Source organism: Eriocheir sinensis, unplaced genomic scaffold, assembly GCF_024679095.1.
Source record: "Eriocheir sinensis breed Jianghai 21 unplaced genomic scaffold, ASM2467909v1 Scaffold351, whole genome shotgun sequence".
Lineage (NCBI taxonomy): Eukaryota > Metazoa > Arthropoda > Malacostraca > Decapoda > Varunidae > Eriocheir > Eriocheir sinensis.
Window position 1 is genome coordinate 108052 of NW_026111667.1, and position 10503 is coordinate 118554.

At 41.2% G+C, this 10503-nt stretch overlaps 1 protein-coding gene and 1 non-coding gene across 2 annotated transcripts; both read left to right on the plus strand.

The window, feature by feature from the left end:
• The first annotated feature begins 177 nt into the window (after positions 1-177).
• On the plus strand, positions 178-5895 carry LOC126991861 (multidrug resistance-associated protein 1-like). The gene is made up of 6 exons (XM_050850510.1): positions 178-453; positions 2019-2195; positions 2967-3092; positions 3595-3732; positions 5160-5279; positions 5470-5895. Exons 1-6 carry the CDS (start codon positions 406-408, stop codon positions 5665-5667), a joined length of 807 nt encoding a protein of 268 aa, XP_050706467.1. The 5' UTR covers positions 178-405; the 3' UTR covers positions 5668-5895.
• On the plus strand, positions 2362-2435 carry Trnaa-ggc (transfer RNA alanine (anticodon GGC)). The gene has a single exon. It is a non-coding gene; the product is annotated as a tRNA-Ala (tRNA).
• Positions 5896-10503: the final 4608 nt, after the last annotated feature.

Sequence of the window (10503 nt, forward strand, 5' to 3'; positions counted from 1 at the left end):
TCACGGAGGAGGAGTTGAGGCAAGAATGCGAGTATGGTAGATTATTTAGTTTAAGATTTATTGGTTGACATGAATGACCACGATATTGCCCTAATTTAAAGCTATTGCCGCGAGTTGGAAAGGAGGTTGCGTCATAGCACAGCATCCCTCGGTCGCCGCGTTGCCAGAAGTTGTCGTACTCAAGGCCGTGGTCGTATTCAGCACATTGTTTTGGCCGATCTCTGACTCAAAGGTGTCGCACGGTCGCACCTTCACTAAAGAGAGATCACGAGGAGGAGGACTTAGTAAGCAATATAAGGGGATACAGGTCAAAAAGAAAAAGAGGAGGAAGAAGAAGAAGCCACTCGGTCACCCCTGCAAGTGGCGCTCCAGTCCCAGACAGACTGCCAGAGTGCCAGTGCCGGTATGGCTGCGGATGTAGAAGGATGGTCATTCTGCGGCTCCCGTCTGTGGGTGAGTAATCACTTGACTCAATTTTAAAAATTTGCCTTGTTTCTTGCACACAGTTCAAGGCCCGGGTGATGTCCGTAAGTTGTATCGTTGGCTGGTAGGTGGACTACCTATTTATAGTGTTTCCAAACCTGCTGAGCTAATTTTTTCCAGCTAAGGCAGCGAGTTAATAATGTTCGGCGAATTAGTATCGTTCACTGAATTATTATTCCCTGTTCTTTTGAGTTGTTCCGCTGTGTATCGCTTCTTACTAGTTCTTAGGTCCTACTTGGTACTTCTTTACACTCAGATACTCATTATACGCACTCTTATTACTTCACTGTGTACACTTTTATACTTCACCCTGCACTGATCGAGGTCAGTCTGTTCACTTTGCTTCCACTGCTTTGCTTTTCTATGCAGTCGTTTCTACGGGAGGGCAGTCATCCAGCATCTCCAGTCACCCGTGATGTCAAAAAGCACACGTGCAAGCATGATGTAATAACATGATGATATCATGTCCGCCAAAACGTTTTCTTGCTCTACGTACGTTTCCTGTTGACTTTTCACTTCTGTAGACCTCTCAACACTTATTTGTATATTTTCTATGGTGTTTACACTGTAATCTTCCTTCCCATCCCTTTCCTTTCCCTTCGTTCCAGCTTTCAGCCAAGTATGTCGTCATGTCTCTATCTCCCGTGTGCCCCAGCAGTTCTTCCTCGCTGACAGTTCACATTGACAACGCTTCACGTCAGCCCAATTTACTGTTGATATGTAATGCAACTTTGACATGACCTAACCTAACCTGCCACCACTTAGGTTTTCCCCAACCAAACCCCATGTAGTCTGACCCAGCAATCTGCATCCTCTTGGTGAAACTGACTTGCTACGGTGCAGGATTATGTTGCACTTGTCATGTAGATGCAGTCCATATTTCATATATTCTGTAATTATGTAACTATGGAGTGCTTGATTTCTTCATGGCTGATTCATTTGGCCCTGCTAATCAAGAACGAAAAACTAGTTTGTAGTCAAAATCACATGAATAAGGTGATGAAAATAACTGAGGCTGTGCCTCAAAACCTCCCTTCCGCACTTTGTAACCTTTATAGTGACTAATTGGTAATTATGAAGAATCACTCAAACCTCCACCATTACCCCCTGCTATAGGTATGGTACCCTTACTGAGGTCTCATAATTTCCCTTACTTTTCTAGTTTCACTGGAGTGTTCTACACAGTGTCCACAAAGTGATGTTATGAAACAAAAAGATATTGTTTCTGGCCACTCCAACCAACTCATATTATCTGGTAGTGGGTGGTAGAGAGAAATCACTCTTGACCCTCTCCACCTTGACCAAATGATTGCTAAATAACACATAAAGTTTGTTAATACATTTATTACCATCCCCTTAAATTGTATAAAATTCCATTGCTACACTGCTTCTTCTAAGTATATATTCAATACTTGTCATCCTGCTGACTTTCTCACTGCTTCTCCAAAGTAGGATTTCACACAGCTCCCTCACACTGATATGTTATTTATGACTGATTGCTTCCACCAAACAGTCTTAGATCTTTTTCTTTCCAGGATGCTAACCTCACCTGGTATGCAGACACGCCCCAGTTTCCACGATGCTTTGAGAGGACAGTATTGGCATGGGTTCCATGCGTCTTCCTATGGGTGCTGGCACCAGTTGAGACCCATTTCATTATCCGGAGCCATGATAGAGATGTGCCTTGGTCTTGGGTTAATGTCTCTAAATTGGTGAGTTGATGTAACCAGCAATAACCATAACAGCAAAGGAGGGGACTGGTGATACTAGGGCATGCACACACACATACAGACACACACACACACACACACACACACACACATGAATAACTTTTTTTCTGGATCTGCTACTGTTTTATGTTTGGGTTGTCACCGATAGGCGACCGTGGTGTAACGGTTAGCACGTCCGCCCGGCAAGCGGAAGGTCCTGAGTTCGATCCCCGGGCGGTGGCAGCCTTTTCTGGTGAACCCCCTACCACCCCAACGTGGCGCAGTGAGTAGGATCCAGAGCAGCGATACACATTCCCCGGACTGGCCTTGCAGGGGGGCCTTAGGGGGAGATGTGTGGGTTCTCACCGAGAGGCGACCGTGGTGTAACAGTTAGCACGTCCGCCCGGCATGCAGAAGGTCCCAGGTTCAATCCCCGGGCGGTGCCTGCCTTTTCTGGTGAACCCCCTACCACCCCAACATGGCGCAGTGAGTAGGATCCAGAGCAGCGATACACATTCCCGGACTGGCCTTGCAGGGGGGCCTTAGGGGGAGATGTATGGGTTCTCACCGAGAGGCGACCATGTTGTAACAGTTAGCACGTCTGCCCGGCATGCAGAAGGTCCCGGGTTCAATCCCCGGGTGGTGCCTGCCTTTTCTGATGAACCCCCTACCACCCCAACATTTTGTATATTTCTGCTTGGTGAAATAATTATTTTTTTATTTATTCGCCATGTGTTCAGCGATTATAGTAGTTCAAACATAATTATTTTGCAGGCTGGGTCATTAGTGCTCCTGATGCTGCAGCTGATTGACTTTTTTCATGCCCTTTACCAATGGATGGTTGGGGAACCTGTTTATGGGGTGCATTTTGTGACTCCTGCTTTTCTCTTTGTCTCCTTGGTGAGTATTGGCCAAAATTCCCAGTTTATGAGCCAACATGAGTATCAGAGGCCTGCACAGTGATCTAAAACCTGAAATATGATTTATATCATTAAGTTGCAAAAGAAATATAAGATGCAGTAAAACTTAAGGTAAAATATTAGATAGCATAATGGCAAAAAAAAATCAAAATCACCAGATATTTTTTTGTATTATTTGGAAATAAGGCACACTTTTGAAAGACTAATAACAGTTTTTTATGTAAATAGCTCGGACACTGGCATCAGAATAAAATTGCTGTATAGTTTGGTGTAAAAGACTCTTAGATGCCTCATGCATTCTATACGTAATCTTTGCCATAATTTCCTCAAACTGAAAGATTACAGTGAATTAACTAAAAAATAATTGTAAAAACATTTTTAAGTGATATAGTTTATGTCCTAGTAATAGTGAGCATGTCAACATTACAGGGAAATTATTCGATTACTTTATCCATAAGGAATTAACACTCCTTTTTATTCAGTTTTTGCAGTTTTCACTGGTGATAGTTGAAAGAAAAAGAGGTTTCCAGAGTTCAGGCTACCTCTTCCTCTTTTGGGTGTTGGCTGTAGCGTGTTTTTTGCCAGAGTTTCTGTCTCACATCTATGCAGGTCCGCACCAGGTCAGTATATAGAATTTTCATCATTTTCATATATTATTGGGTTTATTACAATGTAGATCTTAAGTAATCTTAAATAAATTTTATATCTGTTACAAGAGCATTTGTGGAATGAGAAATTACCATTACAAATAAGTGATGTTGAAAGTAATATAGGAGTCTAAAATTTATCCAGTTGCTCTTTTCTGTAATAAGCAACAACAATTCAGTGTTTAAATCTAAAATATCTGCAAGGGGAACATCATGGAAGAGTGGGACACACTGATAGTGTCCAGATAAAAGTTAGGGCTGTAGAATCCAAACCCTTACAGTTAGGCATATATAGCTGTGATGGCTGGTATGATAGCCAATGTGGTCCTTTTCCAATGTGTTATAGCATAACCACCCAACTCACTGCTGCCAGTGCTGCTGATGCAGCCTTCTGCTGGGGTAGGACAGGCTCTCATGCCTGTAAAACACCTTGTCAGCATATATTTATTTTCTTTCGCATAACCTCACTAAGCAAATCAACTAGTGAGCATGACACTGTAAATTCATGTACTCGTCAGTACTTTAGGACTACTCTTTTTATGATTGAGAAATCTATGTATTTATATATAAAACACGGTGTCTTTATAAGTAAGCAATCAACAAGCTAGAATTACTGATAATAGTTAAGCTCATTCCAAGGGGGATATTTCCATATTAAACACTTGTCCTGGTAGGCTGAGTTTTGGGAAAAGGACCACATTGGCTATCATACCAGCCATCACAGCTATATATGCCTAACTGTAATTTGTATCTCTGTTAGAGAAAGCTGTCTTTTCTCTGAGAAATATATACAGTTTTTCACAGCAGTTGATTCTGTTGTGGCTTGACTTTTCACAAGTAAGATATGGAGCATCAACATCTAAAGGAAGAGGGTTTCAGTTCTCTAATAATTTAAACTAAGAAATTTTTGTTTGGCATCAGTAACAGTACAGAGATGGGCAATCTTGATGGCTTATCACTTAGTTCAAACAGCAGAAATAAAGGTAAACAGTATTTGTATATTTAACTGTCCCTCTTATCTATTTGTTCGTTTGACTGTTCATAGACTACTGGAATCTTGTACATTCAACACCTAAAATATGAAATATTTTAACACTTTTGTCTCACTGTTCTAACAAATAGAATTGAGTTAGATTGAGCTTTCCAAGTCCTAAGAGATGCTACACATTTGTCACCAGACACACTAGTCACTATGTGACAGAAAATGTTGAAACCTGTCTTAAAATAGTTTAACTATCAGGGTTAGCTTGAGTATGGGGAATGGGTTGGGTAACAACTGTTCACTTGTTTATTTAGATTATGATCAACCACTCCTGTAGAGTGGATATAGATTCCCTCACCCTTTCATTTACCTGATTGCTTTACAGGTTCTTATTATTTACCACTGAGTAATATTACAGGAGGGTGAAGGAGTGAGCTTTGGTACATTCATGGTGTTCTACCCTCTCACTGTGTTGATGCTTGTGTTCAACTGTTTTGGGGATGCTCCGCCACGCTATGTTCATTACCCACAGAGCCAGGTAATTATGATCTGCCAGTTTGGAGGAACAATTAAATTATGATTATATTAATGACTCAAATCAATATCAATAATTATATATAAGAATTCATACAAATTCATTCATATGCACAGAGTTTTAAATTGTAAGACAAAAAAGCTATTTTTTCTTATGAAGATCTTTATTGTCATTCACAAATTCTTTCTACCAGAAAAGCTGCCCTGAAACTGGTGCATCCTTCCTCAGTAAACTTACATTTTCATGGATGGACTCCCTCATTTGGAAGGGGTACAAACAGCCTTTGGAAAATTCTGATCTCTGGGATCTCTCCTATGAAAATTCTTCCAGCACAATTGTAGCAAACTGGAATAAAAACTGGAAGAAAGTCTCAGCTAAATCCTACAGGTGAGCAGATTGATCTTATTGTTTGAAAAGCTTCAGAGTAATACAGGGAGAAATATGCAAAGAAGTTTTGTGGTTGTGACAAATTAAGGATCTCTCATGACAATTCTTCCAGCACAATTGCAGTAGAGCAGAAAGAAAAATTGGAATAGAACCTTTGTCAAACTTTGTTGGGCATATATTAAAGCTTATTAATAAGGGGAATCATGAATATAAACAGCCAAGGGTTTTAGGTGTGTGAGATTAAGGTATCTTAGAGGAATCAAAAATATGATTCAGGGTAATATGAATAGAAACTGAGAAAAGAAGCTTTATAAAATGATGCTGGAGGAAAGAATGTGAATGCTGATTAATCAGTAAAGAAAATTGGTGAAGAGGGAAACTGTTTTAGTGAAACCACATATGTGTTTGATAAAAATTATAAGACCTTTTTTTCTGCAAGACATATTGAAATAGTGAAGAGATTAGAGAGTATTTATTGATACTGTATGATAATTTTTATTAAACATTATATTTTATTACCTCTCATGCTCTCAAGAAAATTTTGGGACAACTTTGGGTAAGTCTAATCTATTCTGTGGTAAAATGCTATATAATACAATATGCTGGTGATATATATTTGTTATTTACCCTGTCTATTTCCAAAGGCATGTATGCATCCAAGAAAGAAAATATAGATATATATATATATATATATATATATATATATATATATATATATATATATATATATATATATATATATATATATATATATATATATATATATATATATATACATACAGTTGTCCCTCAAATAGTACGGGGGTTAGGGACCCAGGGCTATTCAAAAATCCGTATAAAATTAGTGCCCCTCTTAGAAACACTCCCTGGGCTGTGTTTGAGAGAGGGAATCGGGACTCTCGGAACGTCCCGAGTGCTCTCGGATGTGTGATGCGGCACCACGGGTTGCCAACTTGGCATGTCCGCTGGCTTCCGGCTTTGAGAGGTGGAGCGCCTTCGTGCTGTGATGACGTCATCAGCAAACATGGCGGCGCAAACAAACACATATACATAAGAACATAAGAACGTAGAAGTCTGCAAGAGGCCAGTAGGCCTGTACAAGGCAGCTCCTTAAGTAAGCTCCGTAAGTGTTTCCATTGCATTCAACCTCTCTGTGCCACCATAACCACTGCAGCTTCCTTTTTATCTTCTGTTGTAAGGAATTCGTCAGCCTGGACAGCTAGTAATCCATATTAAACGTCGCCAGGAAGATCAGCGTCGCCATTTTGCTGCGAGTGAGACACCGTTACCATAACAACGACGAGGCTTAGTAAAAGGACGGCCTTTATTTCCACTCTTGCAGCACTTGGAGCACTGGCAGTTACTGCGGCAAGAATTTCTTTTACACTATGATTTTCAGGGTGTTGGCCCTGAGGGAGTAGGCCGTTTCAAAGGCTGTAGTTGGGACCGAAAGGGACAACTACCTCCCGAACCAAGACCAAGACCAAGATGATAGATACAGCGAACACTGCTCTCATTCACGTGGTATGCTCTTCCTACGGCAACGTAACTCATCCCAAAACGTAACTTCTCTGAAATCTGAATTCTTCTGCAAGGTGAACACCTATCTTGAATGCTTTGGGGTGCTTTCAGGAGGTGTTTTGGTAGAACAGTGTTGCCACTCACGCCATTGCCACTTGGTGCGATGAATGGAAAATTTAAAAATCCTAAAAAAAATTCTTCCATAACAATCCGTATAAAACCGAAACCGTTCTATTGGAAACCGTACTATTTGAGGGACGACTGTATATATATATATATATATATATATATATATATATATATATATATATATATATATATATATATATATATATATATATATATATATAACTTTCTCTGTTGCGCTAGACATATCGAAAGCCTTCGATAAAGTCTGGCACCAGTCTTTGCCTTCTAAACTGCCCTCTTTTGGATTCTATCCCTCTGTCTGTTCCTTTATCTCCAGTTTCCCTTCCGGCCGTTCTATCTCTGCGGTGGTAGACAGTCACTGTTCTTCCCCTAAACCTATCAACAGTGGCATTCCACGGGGCTCTGTCCTATCACCCACTCTCTTCCTGTTATTCATCAATGATCTTCTTTGCATAACAAACTGTCCTGTCCACTCATACGCTGACGACTCCACTCTGCATTATTCAACTTCTTTCAATAGAAGGCCATCCCAACAGGAAGTACACGACTCCAGACTGGAGGCTGCAGAACGCTTAACCTCAGACCTTGCTATCATTTCCGATTGGGGCAGAAGGAACTTTGTTTCCTTCAATGCCTCAAAAACCCAATTTCTCCACCTATCAACTCGACATAATCTTCCAAACACCTATCCCCTATTCTTCGACTACACTCAGCTGTCACCATCTTCAACACTAAACATCCTTGGTCTATCCTTAACTCAAAATCTCAACTGGAAACTTCACATCTCCTCTCTCGCTAAATCAGTTTCCTCGAGGTTGGGCGTTCTGTATCGTCTCTGCCAGTTCTTCTCCCCCGTGCAGTTGCTATCTATATACAGGGGCCTTGTCCGTCCTCGTATGGAGTATGCATTTCACGTGTAGGGGGGCTCCACTCACACAGCTCTTCTGGACAGAGTGGAGTCTAAGGCTCTTCGTCTCATCAGCTCTCCTCCTCATACTGATAGTCTTCGACCTCTTAAATTCCGCCCAGCGATGTTGCCTCTCTTTCTATCTTCTATCGATATTTCCTCGCTGACTTCTCTTATGAACTTGCTAACTTCATGCCTCCCCCCCTCCCACGGCCCTGCTGCACACGACTTTCTACTCATGCTCATCCCTATGCTGTCCAAATCCCTTATGCAAGAGTTAACCAGCATCTTCACTCTTTCATCCCTCACGCTGGTAAACTCTGGAACAATCTTCCTTCATCTGTATTTCCTCCTGCCTATGACTTGAAATCTTTCAAGAGGAGGGTATCAGGCGCCTCTCCTCCAGAAGTTGACCTTTCTTTCGTACCTCTTTTGATTCTTTCTTTTTGGGGAGCAGCAGTGGTGGGCATTTTATTATTGTTTCCTTTTTTTGCCTTAGGGCTGTCTCCTTTGTTGTAAAAAAATATATATATATATATATATATATATATATATATATATATATATATATATATATATATATATATATATATATATGGAGAGCATACATTCCTCGTTCTTTCTCTACTCCTCACGCTAAAAAGCCTTGGTTTAATCACGCTTGTTCTCGTGCTGTCAATGATAGAGGTAGCTCACAAAAGATACAGAACCTTCAAACTAATGCTAATTATGAACTTTACATTTCTGCTTGAAATCGTACCGTCTATTCTCCGACTAACCAAAATTCTTTCATTAATAGAAAATGTCAAAACCTTGCTTTCTCTAACTCTTCCCGTGACTTCTGGCATCTGGCCAAAAACATCTCCTCCAACTTCACTTCTTCATCTTTCCTCCACTCCTCAGTCCTGGCAACACTGCCGTCTCATCTATCTCTAAGGCTGAACTCTTCTCTCAAACTTTTCTAAAAACTCCCTCTGGACGATTCTGGGCATATTCCTTCTACACATCCCCCCTCTGACTCCTTTATGCCTGTTATAAAGATTCTTCAAAATGATGTTTCTATGCCTCTCTGGCCTCAATCCTCCAGAAAACTTATGGACCTGATGGAGTGCCTCCTATTGTCATAAAAACTGTGCCTCCGTGCTGTCACCCTGCCTGGTCAAACTCTTTAGCCTCTGCCTGTCAACATCTACCTTTCCTTCTTGATGGAAGTATGCCTTCCTTACAGCCTGTACCTAAGAGGTGACGCTCCAATCCCTCAAACTACCGTCCTGTTGCTTTACTTTCTTGTCTATCTAAAGCTTTTGAATCAATCGCCAACCGGAAGATTCAAAGCACCTTTCCACTTCTGACCTTCTATCTGATGCCAGTATGGGTTTCCGCATAAGCGTTCTACTGGTGATCTCCTAACTTAACTGACTCTTGGTGTCCTCTCTTAGCCGTTTGGTGAAACTTTTGCTATTACGCTGGACATATCAAGCTTTTGATAGGGTCTAGCACAAATCTTTCTTTCTAAACTACCCTCCTACAGTTTCTATCCTTCTCTCTGTACCTTTATCTCAGTTTCCTTTCTGACCGTTCTATTTCTGCCGTGGTGAGGCGGTCACTGTTCTTCTAAATCTATTAACAGTGGTGTCCACAAGATTCTGTCCTATCTCCTCTTTTCTGTTGTTCATTGATGATCTTTCCAAAACAGACTGTCCTATCCATTCCTCGCCGATGATTCCACTCTGCATTATTCAACTTCTTTTAATAGAAGACCCACCTTTCAGGAACTTAACGACTCAAGGCTGGAGGCTGCAGGCAGCAGCCTCAGACCTTACTATTATTTCCGATTGGGGCAAGAAGAACCTGGTGTCCTTCAACGCCTCAAACACAGTTTCTCACCTATCCACTCGACACAATCTTCCAAACAACTATCCCTATTCTTTGACAACACCCAGCTATCACCTTCCTCAACACTAAACATCCTCAGTCTATCCTTAACTCAAAATCTCAACTGGAAACTTCATATCTCATCTCTTACTAAATCAGCTTCCTCGAGGCTGGGCGTTCTGTACCGTCTCCGGTTCTTCTCCCCTGCACAGTTGCTGTCCATATACAGGGCCTTGTCCGCCTCGTATGGAGTATGCATCTCATGTGTGGGGGCTCCACTCACACAGCTCTTCTGGACAGAGTGGGCAAAGGCTCTTCGTCTCATCAGCTCTCCTCCTCATACTGATAGTCTTCTACCTCTTAAATTCACTTGCAATTTGCCTCTCT

What these genes read in the sequence shown, in the direction of transcription:
- LOC126991861 (XM_050850510.1), top strand. Translation starts at nt 406, where the DNA reads ATGGCTGCGGATGTAGAAGGATGGTCATTCTGCGGCTCCCGTCTGTGG. An exon ending in TCTGCGGCTCCCGTCTGTGG is followed by an intron (nt 454 to 2,018) that starts GTGAGTAATCAC and finishes TTTTCTTTCCAG; the next exon opens with GATGCTAACCTCACCTGGTA. An exon ending in CTTTTCTCTTTGTCTCCTTG is followed by an intron (nt 3,093 to 3,594) that starts GTGAGTATTGGC and finishes CTTTTTATTCAG; the next exon opens with TTTTTGCAGTTTTCACTGGT.